The sequence below is a fragment of the Martes martes genome (assembly GCF_963455335.1).
Source record: "Martes martes genome assembly, chromosome: 1".
Classification (NCBI taxonomy): Eukaryota; Metazoa; Chordata; class Mammalia; order Carnivora; family Mustelidae; genus Martes; species Martes martes.
The window spans coordinates 209,244,503-209,271,060 of record NC_137888.1 but is presented as its reverse complement, the minus strand read 5'-3'; the positions used below and the strand labels follow the sequence as shown (position 1 = coordinate 209,271,060).

At 58.8% G+C, this 26,558-nt stretch overlaps 2 protein-coding genes across 8 annotated transcripts in view; one reads left to right on the top strand and one right to left on the bottom strand.

Moving 5' to 3' along the window:
* Nucleotides 1–26,342, bottom strand: part of DOCK6 (dedicator of cytokinesis 6) — a 41,378-nt gene extending 15,036 nt beyond the window's left edge. The window contains exons 1-26 of one of the 6 annotated variants that reach the window (XM_080823337.1): nucleotides 26,217–26,342; nucleotides 19,235–19,322; nucleotides 18,498–18,673; nucleotides 18,152–18,220; nucleotides 17,809–17,938; nucleotides 16,738–16,953; nucleotides 14,876–14,961; nucleotides 13,480–13,546; nucleotides 13,229–13,378; nucleotides 12,279–12,359; nucleotides 12,006–12,159; nucleotides 11,722–11,849; nucleotides 11,521–11,614; nucleotides 10,735–10,897; nucleotides 7,628–7,745; nucleotides 7,469–7,539; nucleotides 7,124–7,262; nucleotides 6,923–7,024; nucleotides 6,144–6,230; nucleotides 5,477–5,708; nucleotides 5,045–5,206; nucleotides 4,216–4,379; nucleotides 3,566–3,670; nucleotides 1,422–1,514; nucleotides 1,081–1,176; nucleotides 517–657 (exon numbers count right to left, since the gene is read on the bottom strand). In XM_080823337.1, coding sequence (XP_080679463.1) covers nucleotides 517–657; nucleotides 1,081–1,176; nucleotides 1,422–1,514; nucleotides 3,566–3,670; nucleotides 4,216–4,379; nucleotides 5,045–5,206; nucleotides 5,477–5,708; nucleotides 6,144–6,230; nucleotides 6,923–7,024; nucleotides 7,124–7,262; nucleotides 7,469–7,539; nucleotides 7,628–7,745; nucleotides 10,735–10,897; nucleotides 11,521–11,614; nucleotides 11,722–11,849; nucleotides 12,006–12,159; nucleotides 12,279–12,359; nucleotides 13,229–13,378; nucleotides 13,480–13,546; nucleotides 14,876–14,961; nucleotides 16,738–16,953; nucleotides 17,809–17,938; nucleotides 18,152–18,220; nucleotides 18,498–18,673; nucleotides 19,235–19,322; nucleotides 26,217–26,260 — 3,156 coding nt within the window. In that variant the 5' untranslated portion in view covers nucleotides 26,261–26,342. The remainder of the gene's footprint in view (nucleotides 1–516; nucleotides 658–1,080; nucleotides 1,177–1,421; nucleotides 1,515–3,565; nucleotides 3,671–4,215; nucleotides 4,380–5,044; nucleotides 5,207–5,476; nucleotides 5,709–6,143; nucleotides 6,231–6,922; nucleotides 7,025–7,123; nucleotides 7,263–7,468; nucleotides 7,540–7,627; nucleotides 7,746–10,734; nucleotides 10,898–11,520; nucleotides 11,615–11,721; nucleotides 11,850–12,005; nucleotides 12,160–12,278; nucleotides 12,360–13,228; nucleotides 13,379–13,479; nucleotides 13,547–14,875; nucleotides 14,962–16,737; nucleotides 16,954–17,808; nucleotides 17,939–18,151; nucleotides 18,221–18,497; nucleotides 18,674–19,234; nucleotides 19,323–26,216) is intronic. The other 5 variants (XM_080823338.1, XM_080823339.1, XM_080823341.1 and 2 more) reach the window with 5 other exon arrangements.
* Nucleotides 8,972–11,379, top strand: ANGPTL8 (angiopoietin like 8). Of its 2 annotated transcripts, none has more exons than XM_080823389.1 (4): nucleotides 8,972–9,282; nucleotides 9,464–9,625; nucleotides 10,161–10,260; nucleotides 10,365–11,379. In XM_080823389.1, the coding sequence occupies exons 1-4, from the start codon at nucleotides 8,986–8,988 to the stop codon at nucleotides 10,631–10,633; spliced, it is 828 nt and encodes a 275-aa protein (XP_080679515.1). In that variant the 5' UTR covers nucleotides 8,972–8,985; the 3' UTR covers nucleotides 10,634–11,379. The 2 variants fall into 2 exon arrangements, with proteins under 2 accessions (XP_080679515.1, XP_080679516.1); XM_080823390.1 differs by having other exon boundaries at nucleotides 10,151–10,260.
* Nucleotides 26,343–26,558: the final 216 nt, after the last annotated feature.

Genomic DNA, 26,558 nt, shown 5'->3' with positions numbered 1-26,558 from the left:
GAACACAGGAATTAGTGATCCAGGACCTGGACAACCAATGATCAAGGTCTCAAAACATCAGTCTTCGTTTACTGAGCACTTAACTGTATTTGGCACTGTGCTAAGGGCTAAGGGATCTCTCTGTCTTCCCTCCCCATCCTCATCAACTCCCATTCCCACATTTGCTCAGTCCACTGTAGCCACACCTTCTAACTGCTCCTCTAACAACCCAGGCATGGTCCTACCTCAGGGCCTTTGCCCTTGCTGGTCCCACTGCCTGGGAGGCCCTTGCTCGAGCCATGGCACAGGGAGCTCTTTCCCCTCCTTCAAGTCTCCTTAAAAAGTCAACTCCGTGCAACCGTGGATCTGGGTCTGTTTGGTTCACTGCTGTGTCTAGCATCCGGACTGCGCACACAGTCGGTGCTCAAGAGATGCTGAGTCAACAGACTGATCCGGCGAGGGGGTTCATGGTGCCCCTGCCTGGCTGGCTGCAGGTCCTCTCTCAGACCCCTCCCACTGAGGCCCGTTCCCACACACCTTGTACACCCGGGTGATGACTTCCAGGCCCACAGAGCCCACGAGGGCCGCGATGTCGTCCAGGAAACGCCCAGGGAAGCGAAGCTTGCGGGGCGTGTCTAGCCGCTGGCCCAGAAGCAGGTGCAGCGCCATGCTTTTCACCTGGCGGGGGGGCGGTGAGAGTGGACAGGGCTTGAGGGACCGAACAGGGGGGCCCACCAGAGGGGGACAGGGCCTGAGGGGCTGTGAGCGGTGCTTTAGCAGCAAGGCACGGGGGCTAGAGGTGGGCCTAGGGGGTCCTGAGTGGAGACGGAGCCCTGACTCTTAACACAAGGCTTGAGCTGGCAATGGGCGGAGCCTGAGTGGGTCCTAGGCAGGGTGCAGGGGTGGGGAGGGTGAGATAGCCTGGGAGAAGGTAGGGGGGCGTCACCTCTCCGTGGAGGGGCTTTCAGGTGAGTTTCAGGGGGGTCTCTCTCTTCAGTGTCTCTCGACATGGGGAGGCGTCTCTTGGGATCATGGGTCGGGGGTCTTAGCTACAATCTCAGAGGAGAGGACCACCCCGGGGCAGGGAGGAGGGGGTCTCACCATGAGCTGGAAGAAGAACCAGGCGTGCTGCAGGACGGCCTCTCGCACGGCACTGCCGCTGACCACCCACTGCAGGGCCAGCTCCTCGTGCAGCAGCTGGGGGCAGGGGCAAGGGTCACAGAGAGCCGGGGAGCCCAGCCCGTGCCCTCCTCTGGAGGGGGCATGACGGGGCTTGGATGCAGTGGGATGGCTTGGGGTTAGCGCAGCTGGAGACCATGCAGGAGAGGGAGCGGAAGGAGTCAGCACACCCTTTCCCTGGGCCCTCCAGACCCTGCTGGGCTTCGGGGGAGACGGGAGCTCCGGGGCCAACACGGAGTCACCCACCCCCTGCCTCCCACTACCTTCTGCACAGTGGGTCTCGGCTGGGTGGCTGGTGGGGCCAAGGAGGAGCCCTCGAGGTAGGAAGAGGTTCGGCTAGAGCTGCGGTCGGTGGCCTACGACGGGATGGGGTGAAGAGGATGGGATGGCGAGGGGGGTTCGTGAGGGTGCCGGCGGTGTAGGCGGGGAAGACATGGTTGGCATGAACGGGGCGCAGACGTGTCCGTTTGGACAGGCCCCGGGGGCACGGATGAGAGGGCAGAGAGAATAAGGATGTAGGTGGGGAGATGATGGGGGATGAGAAACAGAAGGAGAGAAGGGGATACCCAGCAGGGGGAACATGAGAGGTGAGAATGGGGACAGGCGCCCATCGGCGAGGGTGGATGGGCCCGGACAGAGGTGGTGGAGCCACAGGGGGCGCGGGTGGACACAGGGAAGAGGGAGGGTGAAGTCAGACAGCGGAGAGAGTCCGTGAGGCCGGGCGGATGGAGGAGCAGGGCGATGAGACGGAGGAGGGAACGGACACAGGGGAGCGAAGCACAGACATGGGGTCCAAGCGAGGACAGAGAAAGAAGAGGGAAAGAGATAGGACGAAGGTGAGAAGAGATGCCGAGGAGATGCGGCAGGAGCAGCCGAGAGCCCCGGGTTCCAGGCCTGGCCCTGTTCCAGCCTTGCTTGCCTCAGGGCTCCCCATCTGTGAAATGGGGATGGGCACCCGTGCCCCACTCTCCCCTCCTCCTTTGCTAGTTGGGAGGCGAGGCCACTGGCAAGGAGAGGAGGCCCAAAGATGGAGTTAGCCTGACCCCTGCAACCTACCTGGGCCCTGGCACTTGAGGGACCCCTGGTCCGCACAGCCCCGGCAGGGCCCGGCTCCCTAGCACTCACGTTAGCAAAGGCCAGCCTCAAGGGGCCCTTCCCGCCTGGAATGCCCACCCTCCCACCACCTCGTCCCCTCCTAGGTGCTCTTCGAGGCCCAGCTGACACTTCAGAGAATGAGGGCATTGGGGGAGGCCCTCTTACAAGATGCTGGGAGGGGGACAGCAGGGCCCATGAACCCAGATTCCCAGCAATCTCAGGAGAAGACTGTCCAAAAGGTCCCTTGCTGCTAACAGTCCCCCGGCCTCCCTTCAGTGCAGCTCCCTGGGCAGTGGGCACGGAGCTGGAACAAGGTCAGGGGCCAAGTGTGCAGGGAAACCACCTCGGTGACCTCCTTTCGGTGCCTCGGGGGCTCTGAGCTTGGGGCCAACCTTTGCATGTGCCTTTCCCTCCACCTGGAACAGGTACCTTTCCCTGGCTGGCTCTGTCTCACCCTTCAGGTCCCAGCAAAAATGTCATCTCCCTGGATAGGCCCCCTCTAGATGAGCCGGAGGAGGCTGGTGGCCTCCCTCCTTTTCATTTCTTTTCAGGCATTTTCACACCCTGCACTTACACACTCGTGTGTTTGTGTGATCGCGGCCTATCTCCCAGATGACCTGGCAGCTCAGAGACTGGGCTGGACTGAGATCTATCCCCAGAAAATCCTGCCTGTGATGCCCTAACACGTTCCCAGGTTCGGGACCACTGCACTAAACACTCTGAGTCTTGACCACAACTGAAAACTCACAGCCTCGGGCACGGGGTGAGCCCACAGCAGAGCGAGTACTCGAGAACTCGGACCCAGGTCGGTCTGAAGGCAAAGCCCCTCCCCAGACCAGATCCCTGGGAAAGGGCGGAGTGAAGGGAGCTGCCCACAGAGGTCTGTGTGCCTGAAACAGGAGGGGAGGGAGAGCCCAGAGGGTCAGTCCCAGCCCTTTGGTATCCTTCGGATCGCTAGGTCGAGGGGACAGTTGAGAGTCTCCTGAACAGAGTGGATTAAAGGGAGTGACAGGCCATGCGACAACGCGGTGAGGTTAGAGTGGCCGGATTTGCATATTCTTTGCATGCGATTTGCATACCACCCTCGTCCCTCCTGTCTCTGCCTGAGGCTGTAGTCTGTCAGGAGGCAAAAGGCTGGTTAAGATGACCAGGAGGCCTACAACACTGACTCCACAGCCCCTAAACAAAGGCAGGAGGGGTCTGCGGCCTCCTTCAGGCAGCCCCCCTAGGTTAGTGGGCCACAGCCAGGAAGGTGGAAGGAGCTCATGCCGAGATGGAGTGACACGCGTGCAGGCGCAGGTAGGGAGGGCACCTGTCTGGGGTCGGCCCCGCAATAAGGAGGTGCCCGTCGCAGCACAGACTTGCTGCCTCCTGGAGCATAAGCAGAATTCACCCAGGAGTGTGAGCGGTCGATACCCTGGAGACACACGGGGAAGTGGTAGAATCCATGGGCAGAAGGCGGGGAGAACGACGTGGATCACCGAGCGGGAGCACTGTCCGGGGCCGTACACGCCCCCTGGGTGCCCACACGCAACCCTGGCAAGCGCCTGTGCACGTCTGTGTGTGGGGTCCACGCGCATGTGCTCCCTGTGGACGGCCGGGCGTGGGGTGCACGTGTGCAAGTGCCCCGTGCACACACATGCGTGTGGTCTGTGAGTACACACATCCGTGGGTATACGCGTGTATACACACCTGCTCCGCTATGTCCACACAGCTTTTGTCAACCGGGCCAACCTCCGGCCACCCATCCTTGGGTCGGCCTTGGAGTGTGGAGCCCAGGGCAAAGTCTGAGTTGCCGCTCCCGAGCTGTGACAGCCACAGACCAGCCCTCCTGCTCAGTGTCAAGTCCGTGCTGCTGTCCGGCATTTCCTGTACCTCCGTCCACCCTAAGAGCCTTCACCCGCCCCACCTGCCAGCCAGAGCCACTGAGGCTAGAGACCCCAGGGCCTACCCTCGCCCTACCTTGCTGGCCAGGATGCGGGAGACCTCGTCGTCCACAGAGCCCGGGGCCACGGCCAGGTCAGGGTTGCTGCTGCTGATGCTCTTAGAGCGGGCCAGGTAGAGGCTGGTGGGGCGGCCAGGGCCACGGGCCAGCGTGGCAGGCTGCACGGCCACCGGAGGGGCCCCTGAGGATGGAGGCAAGACGGTTAGCCCCTGCCTGTTCCCGGCTGGCTGTCCTGGGTGAAATCACTTTCTGCCTCTGAGCCTCTAGGCTTCTCGCCTATAAAATGGGCACACTAGCGGCTGCTGCCTCACAGTGATTCAGGGGAGACGGTGCCTGGCACGTACTAAGTGCCCAGAGGGGTTAGAGGTTAGTATTAATTACTTAGCAAATAGAAAAGAATCCAACTGTATTGAGCGTTCACTGAACCAAACCTGTTGTACGAATTACTATCTCATTTACTCTTACCAGCGCCCGCATGAAGGGATGACCATTATTACCCTTGTTTTACAAATGGAAAACAGACCCAGAGAGGTGAAGTCACTTGCCTGGGGTCACAGAGTTTATAGGAGACAGAGCTGGGATTCAAACTTGGGCAGCCCAACTGCGTCTCTGATTCAACCTATGGCAAATGCTTGTTGACTGGCTGAATGACCCACCAGTCAAGCAACAAAGACCACCAGCCTGGGAGTGAGGGGAGGAGTGAACACAAACTCTCTCTCTTGTAAGTTGCCCAAATCAGCCAAGGTCTGTATGGCCTCTGGGCCTTTGCACATGCTGTTCCCACGGACTGGGATGCTCTCCTCCCAGTCACATCCTGTCATCCAGAGCCCTCCCACCAACACTTACCACTTGGGAGGCTGGGCTCAGTGCCAGGCAGTCGGAAGGCATAGTGGACATAGGCAGCCAGCAGCGGGCAGTGACCGCGGGCATCCTGGGCAGCCTCTAGACTCCGGTGGACAAGGCTGACCACATGGGCCATTGCTTCAAAGGCCCCACGACCTAAGTTCACTACCGGGCAGAACAGAGGTCAAGTGCTAAAGCCCACGGCCTTCTAACTCTCCAAGGAACCCCTTATCTCCCACCTTTCCAAGGGGTTGTGGGGCCAACGAAAGGGTCACAGCACACCTGCTCTGGGCCCAGAGGGGTTGGGAGCCATTTTTCAGAAAGGAAAACTGAGGCCAGAAAGATGAGTGGGTTAGAGGAGGTCACCCAGGACCAGGGGACCAGGGGGCCCCTTTCCAGATAGGGAAACTGAGGTCTGAGGCTGTGCCTGCTCACCGATTTGGCCGCCAATGATTGGAGGCCGCACGACTAGACGGACAAGCTTGTCCAGCACGTGGTGGGAGAAGGCGACAAGGGGCTCGGGGCTGGCGAGGCGCAGAGCTGCTAGGCTGGCCCGCAGCTCCTGCTCCACGGTGTTCTCACTCAGCACAGTGTCCTTGAGGCGGAATGGGAAGGCCCCCTCCTCCAGGACGTGCACCAGAGTGAAGAACTTGTCCAGGTGAGGGTCCTGAGTGCGGGGGGGGACCTGGGGTGAGCGGGGGTGTGTGGGGGGCGCCAGGGTTCCATTCCATGGCTGGGAAGGCCCTAGAGGGTTGGGGGCTGGTGCTCAGTGGGCAGAGAACCAAGGCCGGGGATCAAAGAACTGACTATAAATGAGGAAAGGATAAGCCAGGAGCTAGAGGGAGGAGAGAGGGATGGGGGAGTGACCACTGAAGCAGCAAGGGACACACGCGGGGAGGAGAGACCACGTAGAAGGCCAAAGCCCCAGCTGGGATGGCCACCTGCACGGCCGCCCCCGCCTGAGTCAGCAACTTCCCTGGGTGGCAGGGCCTCGCTGATCAAAGTCACGTCCGTGGCCCGAGGCCAGGCCTCCCGGTCAGCGGGAACTGTTGCTCAACCCCAGGGCCAGACTCCTGGGATCCCCCCACCCCCTACCCCCTACCTGTGGGTGCACAGAGGACACGGCAGTGAGCTCCACGCTGAACACGCCCTTGTGGCCGTCCACCCAGCGCATGCCTGGCAGCGCCACCTGCAGGAGGGACACGCCAGGGGGCACTGGCCCACCTGCCCTGCACTGATAGCACCACCGGCGCCCCCCATTGCAACTAGGGTGCAACATAGCCCCGGGGTGGGGAGGGGATGACGCAGCCGGCGCCATCCAGGGGGATGCAGATGGGAGGGAGTACTATGGGGCTCCCAGGGGCAGGCTGGAAGCCTGAGGTACAAACGGAGAAGCAGACAATGGAGGCCTGGGGTGCACATTACTAAAGGAAGTGAATCGGGCAAGAGCATGGTGGGAGAACTTGAGGGGCCCAGGGCATTAAGGGCAGCTCAAGGGTAAGTGGGAGGGTGATAGTATTAATGGGGGTGATGGGCCCTGGAAGAATTACTGGGGGGATCGTGGTCAGGGAGGCAGGCACACTGCAAACAGAGAACTGGAGCAGAAAGACAGTGGGGAATGGTGAGTGCAGGGGCTGGGGGTGGCAACGAGGCCAGGCTAGTGGGGGACAGGGAGGGACACGTGGCGATAGTAGGATACACAAAAGCAGTAATGGGGGGGATGGAGCAGCCAGAGGCCCTAACAGAGGGCAACAAGGCTCCCAAGGGTATTGATGGGAAAGGAGGGGACGGCACAGATGGGGGACAATGAGGCAGGAGCCCGGGGAGTGCTGTCGGGGGGACAAGGCACTGGGAGGGGAGGCAGGGGACCAGGGCACATACGTCTGGTGTGAGCACGGAGTAGCTGGGCGGGGGCTGGTCCACGGACACAGGGAGGCAGAAGGGGCCGGTCCTCAGGCGGCCGTGCTGCAGCAGTGGGATCCACTGGGGAGAGGCTGGGGGTTAGGTATGGGGCCAGATGGGGGTGGGGGGGGGGGTGTCAGCAGGACTGGGGGCGGGGGTGAGGGCTGGCGGGAGTCTCACAGTGAAGCCCACAGGGGTCTCCAGCGCTGTGCCCGGCCTGGGCTGGCAGCTGACATGGTAGAAGGTGAACAGCAGGTGGTGGTTCTCGGTCACACAGGCTGGAAGACGCAGCTTGAACTCCTCGTAGAACTCTGGGGACCTAGCAGGGGACTCTGCTGGGGGCGTGGCACCCCCCCCAGCCCTCCCCACCCCCTCTTGCAAGTCAGACCCCAGCGCTGCCTGGCCCCATGGTCTGCTCTCTGCCTCGGGGTCCCCGCCGGCTCTCCCGGGGGGGGGGGCGGCCTCCTCCCCTCCTGCTGCCCCACCGTGTCCCCACTGCCGGCCCCGTCCCGCCACCCTGCATACTTGTTGTGGTAGACCACCGGGGTGAAGGCCTCGCGGGCGAACTCACTACAGCTGGACTTGCCAAAGATGACCTGGGGGATGGTGTGCATTAGGGGGCCCCCCTGGGACACACCTCCCGAGGACCACCCCTCCCCCCCCTCCCCCCACGCAGTCACTGACCGGCAGGGCTTGGCTGGGGTCCTCCCCCGCCATGTACTGCACGCGCACAGTGAGGTTGCGCACGGAGCCCTGACGGCTGCTGAAGTTCAGGCAATGCGGGTACACATACAGCAGGTTCCTGTGGAGGCGGGGGCATCAGAGGAACCGGTGGGGCTGGGAGACCAGGGGCTGGGCGGGGGAGGGCAGGGATGGCCACACAGCTGGGGCACTGAGGGCGGTAAATGCAGCAATTACAGGCACCAGGTGGCAATTATGGGCATCTGTGATTGGCAGAGATGGGGGACAGGTGGGAGCCCTCGGAGCACAGATGGGGGAACAGTACAGCAGAGGGTGGGGACACAGAGGGGCTTTGGGGTCACTAATGAGGCACGGGGAGGTGCTGAGCAGGGACAGATGGGTGCTCAGGGTCGGGGTTCCAAGGAGGTGGCCCAGGTGACCAGCAGTCAAGCCCGAGCCCCACTGAGGCTGACTTCCCAGTGGCCCTTCCCCAAGGAGACGCCGCTAGAGTTATGAGGCCTGTGTCTCAGGTGGAGAAACTGAGGCCAGCATCAGAAGTGGGGCTGGGCTAAAGTCAGAGTTCTGCCTGTCTCTCCCAGGAAGCCCAACACTCCTTCTGGGCCTCAGCTTCCCAATCTCTATAATGGGGCCATCGAGCCTCCTGGCTCAGCCTTTGCAGCGATGCCAGTCATGAGAAACAAGGGGAGCGACAAGGACTGCCCCGAACGTTAACATGGAACCTACCGCAGGCGCTCAGCGTGAAACAACTCATCTACCTCTCCAAGCAGCCCAAGAGAGGGGTTGAACGTTCCTCCCATTTTATGGGAGGGGGGGGAATAGAGGCACTTGCCCACATTAATCCAAGGAGCAGAAATGACAGCTAGCACTGATCCACGCCACACATGGGTCCTGGCCCCGTCCCCCAGCTTTCAACCAGGCCAGCACAGACCCCAGCATCGCAGGCTTGTGGGAAGGAAACCAGCTACCGCCAGGGCGCTGAAAGCCGGCCAGGCAAACCACCAGCACTAAGACACTCACGACCCTCGCTGCTGTGGTTACTGTTACTGTGGTCATCCCTTCCGCGGGTGGGGAAACAGCTTCAGGCTTCCCCCAGCAGGGCCTGGGCCTGTCCTCAACCTGTGGCCCCCACCAGTCCACAGCTGGCCCCAAACCCTAGCCGGCGTGATCTCAGCGTGGCCTCACCGGACACCTGCCTGATGCAACTGTCGCGCCACCGCCAGGCCCTTGCACAACCCAGGACGCCCAGCTGGCCGGTTAACGATTGACCGGGGGTTAACAGGGCGCTGGGGCATAAAAGGTGGCAGCAGTGGCGCCGTGGCCGTACCCTCGGAGCCTCAGCCATGCCCACGCTCGCCCTGTGCCTACTGTGCCTCCTGGCCACGGCCGCCTGGCCTGCCTCTGCAGCTCCCGTCAAGGGCCTGGAGCCGGCCCAACACGAGGAGCTGACCCTCCTCTTCCACGGGGCCCTGCAGCTGGGTCAGGCCCTCAACGGTGTATACAGGGCCACGGAGGCACGGCTGACAAAGGCTGGGCACAGCCTGGGCCTCTATGGCCGTGCACTGGGCCTTCTGGGGCAGGAGGTCAGCCGGGGCCGGGATGCAGCCCAGGAGCTACGCACAAGCCTGCTGGAGATGCAGGTGGGCACTGCAGCTGGGGCACTGTGGGGTGGGTAGGAATTTGCAGTAGAGTTGTCTAGGGTAACCAACTGTCTGGGTTTGCCCAGGAATTTGGGGGTGGGTGTCCCTGGAATATAGGACTTTATATAGGCCAACAAAGACAAGCTGGTCATCCTATTAACATCTGCTATTTCTTGAACAGATGGAGGAGAATACCCTAAAGCAGCAAGCAGAGGCCACAGCCCGGGCACTAGGGGAGGTGGCCCAGGGACAGCAGGTGCTACGGGAGAGCATGCGGCGGCTGGAAGTCCGGCTGAGAGGGGCTTGGCTGGGCCATGCCCAGCAGGAATTTGAGGCTTTAAAGGTAAGAAGTTCCCAATCCTGCTGGAGTGGAGACCGACTTCCCACAAAGAACTCACTTCTCAGCCTTGAGTCCCAGGGCATCTCCAGATCAGCCTCGGAGGGCCATGGCCTCTAACCTAGGTGACCCTGGACAAAACCCTTATCCTTTCCTGTGCCTCAGTTTCCCCATTTGCAAATGAGGACAACAATCTCAGAGCAGAGACAGGGATTCAACACATACAATACTCCACATGGGGCAGGGGATATGGAAGTTAATAAACGTATACTACCAGAGTAACTGGTAGTATTTCTTGAGTGCCCAGGAACTACCCCAGCCATGCCTCTTAAAAATCCGTATCATGCTTCCAGCCCTCCCATGGCACAAGTCCTATGTCATCCCCATTTAACAGATGGGAAAGTTGAGGCCACGGAGCAGCAGTGATGCGTTAGGGCACACAGATGCAGCCGGGGGGTGGATAGCCCTGGGCAGGGCCAGGGGACAGGAGGTGAGTCGGCCCCAGCTGAGGGTTCTGTCCCGACCCCACAGGCCCACGCAGACAAGCAGAGCCACATCATATGGGCGCTCACAGGCCACGTGCAGCAACAGAGGCGGGAGATGGTGGCCCAGCAGCATCGACTACGACAGATCCAAGAGAGGTGAGGCTGGAGGGGGTCGGACGGGTGGGGCCGCTGGCGAGGAGGTGTGCAAAGCACCCAGATGGGGGTCCCTTTGCCTTGGCTGAGCCTTGTCTCCCTTCCAGACTCCATACAGCAGCACTCCCGGCCTGAGTCTGCCTGGGGGGGAACTGAGGACCAGTCTACACTGAGGGACGCTGCCATGGCCATGGCCCCCACACAAGGAGGAGCTGCCTGCCCCCTGGGGTCGCCAGGGCACTGGGCCCTGCTTCTGGCCACGGAGGAGAGACGGAAGCAGGCGGGGACGCAGGCAGAGGACATGGCACTGTTGAGGAGAGGGGGGCAGGACATGGGACCCTTCCCATGTATACACCCCTCCATTAAAGCGGAGTAGTGGTATCTAACTTCGGCTGTCTGTGAGAAACAGTACCTTGCTCTGTAAGATGCGATGACTATCCCCCATTCAAATGCCCAGCTGGGCCTCAGGGGCTGTACCTGTAGCTCGTGTGGGGGGCATAGACCTCACGGGCAGGGAACTCCAGGATCTCCTTGGTGGGCCGGCCTCTGGGGTCTGGGTAGGGCTTGACATGAAGCAGCTCCGGGGAGAGGCAGAAGTGTGGATTCTCAGGAGCCGGGGAAATGTCAATCTTGAGCTGGGCTGGGGAGAGAGGGAAGTGTTTGCACCGGGCCTGAGAGCTTCCAACCCCAGCCCCGCCCTCTGGGCTTTAGGCCTCGGGGGCTCTGACGTCTCCATGATGCCCTCTAGTGGCTGTCCCTCAGGAGCTAAGGCCAGAAGTCACCCCCTCTTGCTGTATCTTGCCTCTGCATTTGATCGGCTCCACGCTCGGGACCCACGTCCCCACTGACACCGTGTCCCCCATCTGACCCACTATCTGTCTTATGTTTCTTGTCTCTGATGCCCATTAAAGATCCAGCCCCTGGGGTGCCTTGGGTGGCTCAGTTGTTAGGGGTCTGCCTTCAGCTCAGGTCACGATCCCAGGGTCCTGAGATCGAGCAGCGCATGGGGCTCCCTGCTCTGCGAGAAGCCTGCTTCTCCCTCTCCCACTCCCCGTGCTTGTGTTCCCTCTCTTGCTGTGTCTATCTGTCAAATAAATAAATAAAATCTTAAAAAAGAAAAAAGATCCAGCCCCTAACGTCAGGGGATTTATGCATCACAGTCACCAGTGGGTCCCCAGGGCCTGACCCAGCAGGTCCTCAGGGTGGGTTTGCTGAGCCACTGAACGGAAGCGCCAGCTTTCATTTACGGGGCGCACCACGCACCAGTCACGGGCCGCAGGCGCCGCAGGAGAGAAGACGGGCGCCGCATGTCAGCCAGGAACTTGAAGAGGTCCTCATCACTGAGCCGCTCGGCCTCCTGCACAGGACATATCCACGTAAACTGGGTCCCTGGGTCCCATGTACCCACAGTGGGGTAATGGTCTGTCCCTGGGAAACCCTCCCCCAGCCCCACGGCCATGACACCTGCTTAAAGAAGTTGGTGACGGTCAGCGTGGCTGGGCGGAATCCGGAGAAGCTGCAGGTGTCATCCCCACTACTTGTCCGATCTTGGGGTCCACGCCGGCGGCGGTCAGTCCAGGCCGGTCGGCGCTCTAGGGAAGGCAGTGATGGTGATGGAGGGGGCGGAGATGAAAGGGAGACAGGGAGGGCCAGAGGGACACAGAGTCAACCTTGTACCAAGTCCGGCCAGCAGAGGGCGCTCCCTCCCCAGTAGCCCCTCCCCTGACTGGTCAGCCCCGCCTCCTCACCTCCCTCGGAGTCGGAGTCGCGGTCCGGCTGCCCCGCACTGCTCACGATGTTGGCCAGGTGGACCGCGGTCCAGGCGAAGGGCATGCGGTAGCGGCCCAGGCGGGTGCAGAACTGCTCGGCCGCCAGGCGCAGCTTCTCCAGCTTCTCTTTGTTCTGTGGGGAGAACCCACCCCCAGCACACCCCACAAGCTCAGTGCCCCAGACCTACGGATCCCAGGATATGCCCTGCCCGGTGACCCCTTCACCACCTCGCTCAGCCTCCATATGCTTACCTTGGCCGTGTCCACCTCCTTCATCACCATGTAGGGCTCGCAGCACTCGCTGATGTCCCCCTGCTGCAATACTTTCTCCAGCTGACGGGCAGGCAGGGCCAGTGAGGCACTGCTGGGACCCCAATCCCACCCCATTTCCAACTGTCTGGTCCCCTTGTCAGTCCTCAGACACTCCATCCAGCTAGGGCTCTCGCTCCAACACCTCCCATGGCTCCCTCTGTCGTCGGGATTGAGCGCTAGCCATTGGATTGCCCAGCCAGCTGCCCCCTCCCCCACCCTTTGAGCCCACTCCAAACCCAAGTCTCCATATTTTCTCTACATTTCTATTTCTGTTAGTATACAAAGAGGCCACTCCAAGCATGGCCGGAGGCCAATCCTGACCACTTGCGGGCTGTGGGAGCCTGAATAGGTCCCTAACCCATTCTGTACCTCAGTTTTCCCCATCTGTAAAATGGAGGCCATGGCAACCCCCACCTCCTGAGGCTGCTGTGAGGTTAAAGGTGGGAATCCCTGCATAGTCTGACTGACCGTGAGCAGTGCCTGCCTGTAGGTCAGTGTCATTAGTGTAACCGAACTGAATGTCTGGGGGAAGGAAATTTGAGCTCAGTCCTAGAAACAGAAAATCTCAGACGAATGTGCCAACTAGGTCTTTCTTCCCCTAATAAACTGAAAAACTCCCAACTTAAAGAACATTCTAAATGTCCATTTGCACGTGCCAGGCCGCCCACTCGTGGGTCTCAGCTTAGCTATCGCCTCTCCACGGAAGCCCTCCGTGATTTCTCATCACCTAGGTTGGGTCAGGAGCCTCCTCTGGGCTTGCCTCACTGCCTGTGCTTCGTGACAAGACTTTATCACCCTTCTTGGTGACCTGCCCATCCTCTTCCATGAAAGCAGGGACCACACCTCTGGCGTTTACCATTATCACCCCCTGACCCAGCCCCAGCGGGCACCTTGATGACCAGGAAGATGTCAGGTGAAGGGTAGGTCACGGAGAAGATGGCGGAGCGGGCCAGGGTGGAGATGGCAGGGTGGGTGCCATGGGCCCGCAGCAGCCCCTTCATGGAGTCCGAGTTCAGGTCAAAGTAGAAGTTTTCTGAGATCTGGGGACACGAAAGGCAGCTGGGCCACCACCTCCAGGAAGCCCACTGCCCTGCAACAAGGAGGAAGGTTGGGGTAGGAAAGGGAAGAAAGGGGCTCCTACCTTCTTTTTCTCCCGCACATCATACAGGGCCAAGATGCCAAAGATGGGCTCAATTTCGATCTCAAACCTACAGTGAATGGGGACTTCCTGGCAGAGGCCGTCCCTAACACTCCCACCACCCACACACCCCACTCCCTCTTGAGACCCAGCCCAGACTTGGTGCATCGTGATGGTGGCGGGGACTAACTTCCATTGGGCCACAAAGAATTCCTACTGAAGGGCTTGCAGGAAAGGCCTGACCCATTTTGCAAAAGGGGAAACTGAGGCATGGGGATCCTCCCCCCATCCTCAGCCATATAACTCCCACAGAGCCTTTCCCCTGAAACTATGCCCCTTGTTCAGCTGATACAGAAGAAGCTTTTGGCACAACAATACCCCCAATCTTGAAGTTCTCAATTCCTGGGCTTTCCTGCCCCTCTTTCTGGGGTGTCCTCTGCCTCCCTGGGCTGAGTCCCATCTTCACTCACCTGACAGTCCCTGTAACCACCTCCCCATCTCACTCTGCCCTGCTAGTCCCCACTCATCCTGCGAGTCCTAAGGAAAGCATCTTAAAACTTACAATTTGAGGCTCCCCAGTGTGCCCAGAACAAAATCCTACACGGTCCAGCCCTGCCTACCCCTTGGCCTCCTTTTTCCCTCTTCAGACACATCTCAGGCTTTGGGTATGTCATGTCTCCCCACCTAGAGAGCCCTGTGTGGTCATCCCACGGTTACATGTCCTGTACACAGTAGGTGCTCAATGAGTGTTTGTTGAATGACTGGATACTTGCAGAGCTGGTTCCCAACCCTAGTGCTTGGGGCAGGCAGCCCACCCGGGCCTCAGGCCAGAGCAGGGCCTCCCTTTCCTGCCCCCATCCAGGCAGGAACTCAGGGTGGGGAGGGGCGGGGCTGGGCTTAGGTCCAAGGCCACATCCTGTTCAGCTCCATTCCCACGCACTTCTGGCTGCTCCCAGGGACTGATGTGGAGGGGGCCTCGGGCAGCTGGAAGCCAGGTCCAGGGTCACCAGCGCCCCCTCCAGCCTGGGTCCCAGCAGAGCAAGGGCCAGACTCTGGCCTCACAAGTCATGTGATCTCGGGCACAATGACTGCCGCTCTGTGCCTCAGTTTCCCCCCACCCACGCCTGTCTCACAATGTCGTGAAGATGAGGGGTAATGCATGTGAAGGGCTGAGAACAGAGCCTGGCACACAGTTGGTGCTTAAGGCCTGGTGGCTTTGAAGAACGAGAAGAGGAAGTCTTATTTCCCACCTAAAAGTGCCCGGATGGCTTCATTGGTCTCAGGGCCGCACACAGTCATGGCCCGGCTTGGGCGGTGAGTGCCTAGTGCGCGTAAGCACCGGAACATATGTGGGGCCTCGCACGTCTGAAGGGAGGGGTGGGGCAGCTCGCGCACTCACTTCAGCGACAGACACTTGACCAGGATCCTCTGTCCAAAGTGTTCACGGGGCGGCTCCGGGCGGCTGCAGCGTTCCACGGCCTCGTCCTGCCAAGAGCCAGGGAGGGCAGCTGGGACACATCCTTCGAGAAGGGCTTGGAATGCGTGGCGTGAGACCAGCTCTACCCCCAGCCTGACTTAAGTTTCTTGCAGCTCCTTGTCTCTGCGCTTTGGTGCACACTAGTCCCCCTGCCTGGAAGCCCCTCCTTCTCCCTCTGCCCTGTTCAGGTCACAGCTTAGCCGGCACTTCCTCCAGGAAGCCCTCCCTGACTTCCTGAGGCCTGAGCAGGCTCCTCATCCAGGTGCTCTCCATGCCTTACTATAAAGGGCCACATGGCTGGGACCCAGAGGGCCATGTGAAGGCCAATATTCGGCAACTCACTGAGGCACCACTCGGCCTGGGTTGCGATTTCTTGGTAGGAGGGCCTCTCCCCACTACACTGTGAGCTCTGATGGCGAGGACCAAGTCTATCCTGTTCATGGCTGTACCTCCAAGTCTTGCCATGCATGTTGGTCAAATAAATACAGAGGTACACAGTAGGTACCTACTAAAAGGTGGTTAGATAAACATAGGTATCTACAGAAAACATTTGATTAAGGCTGACTGGACATAGAGAGGGATATATTCTAGGCCCCCAGTAAGTACGGATTGAATAAACATAGGGGTATACAGCAAGCACTCAATAAATGGCTGAATAAAAACAGAGGTGTATACACTAGGTCTCCAATAAAAGTTGGCTGGGTAGGGGTGCCTGGCTGGCTCAGTTGGTAGAGCCCAAGATTCTTGATCTCAGAGTTGTATGTTCAAGCTCTGTGTTGGGCACAGATATTACTTTAAAAAAACTTGGTTGGGGGCGCCTGGGTGGCTCAGTGGGTTAAAGCCTCAGCCTTCGGTTCGGGTCATGATCCCAGGGTCCTGGGATCGAGCCCTGCGTCGGGCTCTTTGCTCAGCGGGGAGCCTGCTTCCTCCTCTGTGCCTGCTTCTCTGCCTACTTGTGATCTCTGTCTGTCAAGTAAACAAAATCTTAAAACAAAACAAAACAAAAAACTTGGTTGGGTAAACGTTGAGTTGCTTCAATGCTGAACAAAAAACTTGGGTAAACGTAAGTACTCAAGATATTTGAGTTGCTTCAATGCTGTTTGATTAAATAAAGGATTATACAATAGACACATAATTAATGTTGGTTGACTAGAGTAGTATATAATAGGTGCCCCCAAAATGCTAGTGGATAAATACAGGAGTGTATATAAAATAAAATCTATTGGATAAAAGCACAGAGTATACACTAGGTGCCCAATAAATGTTACATGGGTCAATATAGGCATATATAGGATATTCTCAATAAATATCAGTTGATTAAGTTGTTTGATTAAGGAGACTATACACAAGCATACATTAAGTATCAGTCGAAAGAGGAGTATACGCTAGGTATCCAATAAACGCTACCGGGATAAATCCAAGGGCATATAGTCGACATCCAGTAAAAGGAATTGAATAAAAAAACGAGGTGTACAGGGGTGCCTGGGTGGCTCAGTTGGTTGAGCCTCCCACTCTTGATTTCGGTTCAGCTCAGGATCTCAGGGCTGTGGGATGGGCTCCACACTCAGCGGGAGTCTACTTGAGATTCTCTCTCTCTCCCTCTCCCTCTGCCCCCTCCCCTCTATGTGCACATGCGCTCTAATAAATAAGTATCTTTAACCACCCCCAAACAAAAACAAAGGAAAAACCCCAGGGTATACAGTAGGCACCCAGCGAATGTTGTGGGGTACCATACAGGGTCGGGTGCGTGGGCATGGGCCCCGGGTGGGCTTGTGGGCTCCCACCTCATCAGGTGCCGGGTAGAGGGCCAGCAGGGCGCGGGGCCGGTGCTGCCGCCGCGCAGCCTCGTTCCGCCGGTCCACATCCTCAGGGGCCGTGCGCTCTAGCAGCGAGGGCAGCAGTGAGTCAGCTGCCAAGTTCCTCAGGTCAAAGATGCTGGAGGCACCGCTGCTTCTTGGGGTGTCCTCCGGGGAGCCGGAGGAGTGCCGGGGGTCATCCTGCTGGTGGAAAAGGCACAAACACGGAGCATCAGCTAAATGCACCTTCAATCCCGCTCCAGTGAGACTGTCCTCGTGCCCAATCCGTAGATGGGAAAGCTGAGGTCCATGGGGCGGGCGCACTGTTACAAAGGTCACTTTAAGGCTTTGCTGAGACTCTTTCTAGAACCTTCTGCCTGGGAGGGGTGGCCCTCCTTTATCACCATTCAGGGAGGCTACTCCTGGCAACCAAGGTAAGGACATGTGTGGGCTGGGCGGGTGAGAACCTTCTGTGGGGCTTTGCTCACTGTCACCAGGGGAGGGAGAGTTCTTCCCAGTGGGACTGTCGCTGGCTCTGGGTATCCCGCCTGACCTCCCCGCCCCATCTCAGCTATATGGTCAGAGGCAGACCACCATGGTCCAAACCCCAACTCAGCTCCGTAACCCTGTGTCCCTGAATCCAGCACGAGGGGCCTCGGGAGCCTCATCTCCATCCAAAAATAGTAACAATGGAAGCGATAACAATAATTCTTGGTAGGATTATTGTGGGCATAAAGTAGGAGCCCGGTGAATACTGGCTCAAGACCCAGTGGGCCTGTGAAGCTCCTCTCATCACCTTGCTGTGCCTCAGTTTATCTGTAAAATGGGTGTGGCCTGCCTCCCAGGATAAAAGACGAGGACAAGTATAAAGCCTTGCATACACGCTAAACCCTTAATAAATAAATGTTCATAATCATGACCCTGAACTTTTAGCTCACGGGGCTGACACATTTCCTTTCGGGTTCAAGGCCGTTGGGGTCGCTTCCCGTCCCATGTGACCGAGAGCTAGGGCCAGAGCCCACACACACCCCCACACACACGTGCCCCGGGCTCCCTCACCGAGTCCTCTGGGCCGGATCGCTCATCCCCCGAAGTGTCCTGTTCAAAGACCTGGCGGGTGAGGCCCTTCTGCCGCTCCCGCTGGGTCTCCGCGGTGATGGGGCTGTACGCCGCACTCAGATGCTGGTACCTAGGAGGGAGCAGGGCTGGCTGGCGGCAGGGGTCAAGGCACACCCACAGGTCTGTGTGATGCCTGCATGGCCACCCACCCTCCCCGTGACCCACCAGGGCAGTCCAGCTGCCCTTGCGGGGAGCGCAGGCAGATAAGCAGGAGGAGTGGCCCCATGGGCTCAGACCTGGCCTCTCAACCCTCTGCCCAGAACTGCCCCCGAGCCAGACCCACCTCCTGTGGGCGATGAGCCAATCCTCCGTGTACATCTCCACCGCGGCCCTCACCTGGGCATCCAGCTTTCTGTACAATATAAAATCAGGGTAAACAGAGGCAGGGCAAGAGTGTTCATCTTTCTAGTGGCCTGCAGGGGGTGGGGGGGGGCGTGGCATGCCTGTTGGCCTGTTTTGGAGATGTGGAGATGGAAGCTCAGAGAGGGAGGGTAACCTGTCCAAGGTCACACAGCCAAGCCGGGAGTTGAACTGGGGGGCTGTTGGGAGCTTGATGGAAGGAGGGTGTGGATGAGGAGCATGGAGGCAGACCGGAGTTACAGACGAGGAGGGCGGGGAGCTGAACCCACCCATCCTCGGGGATCCCAGGCTCCGTGGTCCGGCATTCCCGGGGCTGTAGCAGGAGCTCCAGGTCGTCAGCTGGAAACTCAGCCAGGTCCCGGAGGGGCCCGGGCTCGGCGTCTGGTGGCCGGCTAAGGAGCACATCCTCGAAGTCCAGGGGCTCAATGACTTCAGTCAGTGGGACCTGAGTTGGAGCAAGGTGGCTGTGGGCCATGCCCTGGGGGCTGAAGAGGGGCGGGGGTGGGGGTGGGGTGGGAGCGTGGGCTTGGGCTCGAGCAAGAGGGTGGTGGGAGCCATGGAGAGTGTTGGAGCTGTGAGGAGCCACGGAGCACAGTGACCTCAGACTCTCTACCCCTCCCCGCAGGGCCTGCCCCGCCCCTCTTTCCAGGCAGGAAATCACACCCAGTGCCTGGAGGGGCAGGGCTAGGCTGGAAGGAAAGGCAAGCGCAGCAGAGAAAGACAATTCCTCAGGCCCCACTCCCTCCCCGCTGCAGCTGGAAGTATCTCCCATCCCCCCCAACCCCAGTCTGGGTGGTCCCAGCAGCAGGAGGTGGGGTGACATCAGGCTGACCACCCACGGGGGGCTGCCACCGAGCCCCCCCAACCACTAGGCACTGCAGGGAGGGGACGACCCTCCCCACCCACAGGGAGAGAGGAGGGACGGTCCTACCCAGGCCGGGGCAGAGGGGAACCCCACATCTGCTAGAGACCAGGGTCCTGGAGGGAGCACCCCCCAAACACGTACCCCCAGGGAGCTGCTACTGCGCCGGCTGGAGTGGGGAGAGCCACTGCGCTCCCGGGACACCTGCTTCCGCACCTCCGCAGCCACCGTCCTGGGGGGACAGGGGAAGGGGCCACTGAGGACATGACAAACCTGGGCAGTGGGGCCCTGGGAACTTCACTTCAGGCCCATAAATTCATCCTCAGAGAGGAAAATCCAGGCCATGGAAGGGAAAAACCCAAGCCATGGACTGGGAGAACCCCAAATTCAGGATCTGCAGATCTCAGCCTCGGGGGCCCCAGGGCTGTGGCTGATACAGAGACCCCAGGACCCCCACCCCCACAAGCTGGGCCTGGGGCCCTTCCAATCCCCACCAAGCATAGAGGGAAGGATTTGGTCCCTGCAGGGCACGAGGGTCACAAATCCTTCTTTATCCCAGATGCCCAGCCTAGGTCTGAGTCCGACTGGCCTGCCCCCTGGTCCCTGCCTCGGCTTCCTTATCTGGGGACCTCCGCCTACCCTGCCTTCCATCCAGAATGTGTGTCCTGTCCCATCCTTGCTATGGGGTTTTGGGCAAGTTACTCCTGCCTCTGAGCCTCAGTTTACCCAACTGTACTTAAAGTGACCTCACGAGGCTTGCGGTGGGGAGCCGAGCAGGGGGCTTGGCATTCGGGGGGCACTCCGTACCTCATTCTCAGGGAGCCGGAGACCCGGCTGAGCACGTGTTAAGAGGCCAGCATGACTCACAGAGCACACCCAGTAGCCAAAATCTGGGCTGTGGCTTTCCTAGGCCACCTGCATCTGTGCTGGCCTTCCAAGTCAGGGAGGAGGAGGCTGAAGGGGTAAGACGCACAGTGGAGGGGGCCAGCAGAGGAAACTGGGACTTGGTACCCCCAGGTCCTCAATTCCTTCAGCTGAGCTTGGAACGAGGGGAAGGAGAGAGAGAGCTGTACAGTTATTTGGAGAAGAGGATCCCAGGCAAAGGATACAGCAAGCGCAAAGACCCTGTGGCCAGGCTCTGTGCTTGGAGCATGGAGATTCCCGTTTCCCCGGGTCTCTATGACGGCAGGAATAGGGCTATGTGGTCCCCATGGAGGCCCAAGCACCAGCACCCCCCCCCCGGAGGTACCCAATACATTTTGTTTTTTTTTAAAGATTTTATTTATTTATTTGTCAGAGAGAGAGAGGGAGAGAGAGAGAGCACGCACGAGCACAGGCAGAGGCAGAGGCAGAGGGAGAAGCAGGCTCCCCGCCAAGCAAGGAGCCCGATGTGGGACTTGATCCCAGGACGCTGGGATCATGACCTGAGCCGAAGGCAGCTGCTTAACCAACTGAGCCACCCAGGCGTCCCCCAATACATTTTTCTTAGGAAACAAATCCCTCCGAATTTCCCTCCTGGTCCAACTTGCCTAAATCCATCGTGAGTTAGGAGAAGCCCCAGACATTTCAGCTGTGTGGCTTTGGGCCGGTAGGCTACCCCTTCTGGGCTTCAATCTCTCTTAAAATTGAGAAGGCAATTGTCTGGGTGTTGGGTATTATTCCCTTCAGTTTTCCACTTTTCTGTGTGCTTGGAAGTTTCATAATGAAAAGTTGTACCCCCGCCCCCCACCAAAAGTGCTATGCCGATCGCAAACCACAGACCACAGATGCAATTAATGTATATGGTACGCTCAGGGAAGACAGGTCAGGGTGGGGGAGACTGGGGCTAAGAGGGGGTCATCTGGAAGCCTCTGAAGTCAAACAAAACTTGACCATGACCCTGATCCAACGTGGGGGCCTCCAGCTGACACCTCCGCCTCATTCTTCTGCCTCTGTATTCTATTTACTTCCTCTCTCAACTGTCTCAGTCTTGCTTCTACTGTTTTGGGGGTCTGGGGCGAGCGAATGGAGGATCTTCCAGGAAATTCAAAGGGCGTCCCAAATAAGCTATTTGTCCTCAAATTCCCAAAGTTGGGGCTGCCTCCTCTGGAAGCCTGGGCACACAGGGTCTTGGGGGATGATTTATGAAAATGCCGGGACAGGGTGCCCGTCGGTGCCCTGGTCCCAGCTGTTCTGCAGCTGCGGCCCCAGAGCAGGGAGAGGGGAGGAGGGAGGGCAGGGCCTCCCACTTCATTTTGTCTTTGGCCTTGGAGAGATGGCCCCTGAGTGGGAAAAGGCTAGGTCCTCGCCACTGTGGCCACAGGAGCCACTTTCCTGTGTCACCAGGCTCTGCAGTTGGACCTGGGCACGCAGGGATGAGTGTCACCCCCTCTGGACCTCTGGGCTCAATGTGGTACCCACACCTATCGAACCGTTCTGAGTTTAAGGCTTGGCACACAGTAAGTGCTCAATTAAGGCTTGCTGTCACTAAGTTGCCTTAAAAGGATCCTGGGAAACTGGAATTTCTGGCCCTGCTTTTTCTGCTGGGCCAGAAGGGGCCCAGGAGGGGAGCGAGGCTCAGAGAGGGGCAGGAGGCATCAGGGCTCACAGAGCTGAACGTGGTCGGGTGCCCAGAATCAAACCCCGTGGGCCAGAAGTGAGTCTGTGCCCACCCAGCACATGGTACTCCACATTGCCCATGATGGGGCAGGGCCAAGAACAGGGGTCCTAGAACCTACCTCTCCCATGTCCACACTTACCATGCCCCACAGTGGTCCCATGCAGCCTCCAGGTTTCAGGAGTACCCAAACAAGGACAATCCTTGGCTCTCTTCTGGGTGGCACCTGCCTCCTTTGCATGCCCATGTGGGGTCATGCAGGCATGTAGCCGGTACATAACCTGCCCTCCTGCCATCTTCCCTGGCTAGCTAAGGGCAGCCCCGCCCTCTGGGCTGCTCAGGACCCATGCCTGGGAGCGATCCCCACTTCCTCTCTCTTTCTCATGCCCACATCAGATCTGCTTCAGACACCCCCATGGAGCACATTTTTTAGAAGGAGGCAAAATGTGGGTCTAAATATACTGGTTTTCCTCAGGAAGTGATCTCGGGATTGCAATGAGAGAAACTGCTGAGATCAGGTGGTGGGTTAGAGCTACTAGGGAAACAAATCCCCCTAAGCTGAAAGTCAGCAATGCTATGGGACATTACACAGACACTTGGAGGGGAAAGATGAAGCAGTGGCATCACTGGGAATTCATGTGAGACTGCAGACCTCACCCCAAGGCCGGGCAGATTAACAGAGGTCTACTCCCTCCAGGGGAGGAGGACAATAAAACCAGAAATGAGAATGTCATAAGGCTCTGTCTGACGCTGTGTGTTCCCACTTGGGTAAAAAAGTGAAGGAAGAAGATGAGACCATATAAAACCATGGAGATTTCTCTTTATACCCCACCCTAACCCTCCTGGACTGGCTGCACATTTTCAAGACAAATGATCTGCCTGTCAGCAAGAGGAACTCTCATCTGCTGCTGGGGGAAGCCCTTTGGACAATTGTCTGGAATGACGGAGTGAAGTTGAAGATAAACCAATCCAGCAATCCCACTCAGAGGCATAGACACTCAGGAGAAAACACGTGGCTGGGAATGTTCCTGGCAGCCCGGTCATGACAACACCAAAGGAAAAGACGCACATGTTCCTTGACCAAAGGCGGAGACTATGTGGGTGGGAGGAATAGTACGCAGCAATGAAAAAGGATGCACCCAGCCACAGGCAATGGCTTGGGTGAGAGACTCGGGCCACACAAGCCTCGACACCCCACGTGATTCCATTGATGAGACATCCTAAACAGGCAAGAGCAGCCCATGGCGCAGAGGGACCCAGCTCGGCAGGAGACATCATAACTCAAGTGAGGAAGGGAGGGGAGCCACCATCAGTGTGCAGTTGGCTGAGGGTCAGAACTAGGTGCAGATCAGGAGAGGCAGCTAGGCTGGGTGGCCCAGGAGATTGAGACTGCCCTTGTCTTGACCCAAGGGACTTTTTCCCTGACATTTGTTGTTTTATTGTTGTTGTTTTGTTTTTTAATTTTTAAAAAAGATTCTACTTATTTATTGGAGGGAGAGAATGAGAGAGAGAGAGAGAACACGAGCAGCGGGAGGGGCAGAGAGAGAAGCAGAGTCCCTGCTGAGTGGGGAGACCCATGCAGGGCTTGATCCCAGGAGTCTGGGATCATGACCTGAGCCAAAGGCAGACGCTTAATCAGCTAAGCCCCCCAGATGCCCCTGCTTTTTAATTCTTTTAAAAATAAACTCTACCCCCAGTGTGGGGCTTGAACCCATGACCCCGAGATCAAGAATCCCATGCTCCACTAACTGAGCCAGCCAGGCATCCCCCCGGCATTGGTTCTATAACTACTCTTTAAACTTTGGACTTTTCTAGATGCATGTCAAATGTCACCATTATTTTAAAGATAGCAAATAGCGGCTGGGTGGCTCAGTTGGTTGAGCAACTGCCTTTGGCTCAGGTCGTGATCCTGGAGCCCCGGGTTCAGGTCCTGCATGGGGCTCCCTGCTCAGCAGGGGATCTGCTTCTCCCTCTGACCCTCTCCCTCTCATGCTAACTCACTCTCATTCTCTCTCTCTCTCTCTCAAATACATAAATAAAATCTTTAAAAAAAAATGAAGGTAGAAAATAATACGTGTGTGTGCTCAAGTTTGCAGATATATTTGGGGACAGGGGTGGGAGGGAGCCATTTCCTTGAAATCCCAGAGGCACCTTTGGAATTTGGTTAATACACGTCTCTTTGTCCTCCCACGCCTCCAACGAAGTCACTATTTCCTTGAGTGAAATGCCACCGGCCCGCATCAGATACCCGGGGGGCTGGGGGGGAGGGGGCGGCGAGAGAAGATGCCACAATCAGATGCCTGGAAGAACGGGGGATATGTGAGGACAGGAAGAGTGACACGGTTGCTGAGGCTGTTCTGAAGTCTGGGGCCCCACGCTTCTGGGCTCGCTTCCCCACGAGAGATGCTCGACAGCCACCTAACCACTGTGAGTCCCACTTTCCATAGTTATACCTATGTCGACAGGCTCTGGTGACACACAAATGGCATTCCCGCTGGGGACCAGCCAGCCATAAACATACTGTGAGCGCTGGCCATTATTGCCATTCCATATTGTATTTTATTTGTGAAAAAATGAGCATGTTATATTGCTACAGTAATGTTTGTCCATGTTATTTACATTTATAAGAGTTTGTAGTTTTAAGTTGTCCCCCCAAATCTTTTTTTTTTTTTTTGAAGAATCTGTTCATCAGGAAACTGGGGGGGTGCTGTTTAATATCCGGGTCAATATGGCACTGCGGAATGAATGACTGAATGATTGACTAGATGAATTCAGGCCCAGATCTGAGCATGTAGACACCTGGGTGTCCAACGGGCTATTATGGAGGCCCTGGCAGAGGATGGCTGGAAGACTTGAGCCTTTTGCTTGTAGTTCACTGGGGTCCCAGGAACATTCTCTGCTCTTCTTACCCTGGGCTCTATAGTATCTGTTCCCCAGGGCAGGACCCCAGGATCTCTCTTTTTTACTGGAATGGAAGCCAGGAACCAGGAACACAGAGACTGAGTGGCAAAGAAACAGGTTCAGAGAAGCCAAAGGTCCAAGACAGAGAGGCAATTCGGGAACATAAAAATAACAGAACATAAAAATTGCCTGACCGTTATGCTCCAGACACATGGTCACATGTGTGACCTATGTTCAGAACTCCTCATGGCTCCCACCTCACTCAGGATACAAGTTAAGGTCTTCCCCACAACCCACAAGACCCTGAGGGATCTGCTCCCACTGTCCCCTTCCTCACTCTGCTCCAGACCGCCTGGCCTCCTCAGATAATTTATTTGTAAATACACTATGCCTGCTTCTGCCTCAGGGCCTTTGCACTTGCCCTTCCCCCATTTTGGGATTGCTTTTCCCCCACATGTGGGCACCGATGCCTCCCTCACCTCTTCAGAACTTTGCTCAAATGTCACCTTATCATCCAGGCCTTCCTGATCTGCCTCCCGTATCTAAAATGGTCCCCATCCTACCCATTTCCTTTCCTTGCCGTGTGTCCCCATAGCACTGGCACTTATCATTAATATATAATCTACTTGATTGTGCTACTCCTCTGTCTACCCCCATTGTATCTGCCACCAAGGGTGGATCTTTCCTTGTGTCTCCATCAGGCCAGCTCTGGATGGACAGGGAGCTCTTTCACTTGGGCGTGGCCAGCACAGCCCCCCCCCCCCCCCCCCCCCGGTGGAGAGGACCCCCGGTGCCAACTCCGACTGGCCATGGAGGCAAAGACAGGGGAGAGGCTCTTCAGCCCCGGTCTGACCTCCCCCTTCCAGGCTGCGTCTCTTACAATCTCCAGTGGCCACGGAAATGGATCCCCCAGCGCCTGGCGCCTGTCCCCTCCCCCGTCTGCCCACCAGCTGGTTGGGTCCCCAGCCCCCACTCCCTCCATTCAATCACCCATCCATCTCCAGCGCGTCCAGCCGGTGCTGGGAGAGCCTGAAGCAGGGCTGGGGGCGGGGGGCCATCCACAGCTGTCCCCTGCTCCCCAGACAGCTGGGCACGGGACCCTGGCAGTGGGGGAAGAGCACGGGAACCTTCCTGAGGGGCCTCCAAGGCCTCCAAGAGCACCATCCCTGTTCCCAAATCCCGGCCCCAGGAGCATCCCAGCCCCGCGCCAGGCAAGAGGATGGGTCGCAAAAGCCCCTCCTGCTCCCTCGCCCTCGGGCTCGGGAACCCAGGAAGGACCCGGAGATGGCGAGGAACGCGGAGGGCTCCCGATACCTGCTCTCCCCGCGCCACCGCCTCCAGGAAGGCCCCCGGTCACGCCCCCACGCGTCCCCCAACGGCGCCCAGGGCCGACCTCCGCTCAGCCGCCATCGCACTCGCAGCCCCGCCGCGGCCCCAGCGGGGACCCCCGCCGCCCTCCCCGCCTCCCGCCGCCCCCGGCCCCCGCCGGAGGAAGCAGGCCGGAGCCGGCCCGGGCGGAAGGGGCTTGAACGGTAGGGGGGACGCCGGGGCCAGGGAGGGCCGGGCCACCCCGGGGCGGGGCCCGGACACGTGCGGGTGTCCCCGGGAGGGGCCCGGCGGCCGAGCTACCTGTTGATCTTGTGCGCGAAGGCGCGGCGCTCGGCGGCCGCCATGGCGCCGCGCGGGTCCCGCCGATGCCGCCGCGCGCACCGTCCCCGCCGTGGTCGCCGCCACCGCCGCCGCCTCCCGGTTCTGGGCTGCCCGGGCTGGGCGGGGCCGGGGCCGGAGGCGGGGCCCTTCCGGGTGTGCGGGGCGGCTCCGTGCTGCCCCTGCCGGTCGGAGGGGCGCGGGGACCCCGGGCCGCCTCCGCGCGTCCCTCGGGTCTGCGGTGGGGAAACTGAGGCTCTGCAGGGGGCAGGGGAAGAGAGACGCCGGGACGGAGGCCTGGGGTGTCAGACTCCGGGGGATGCT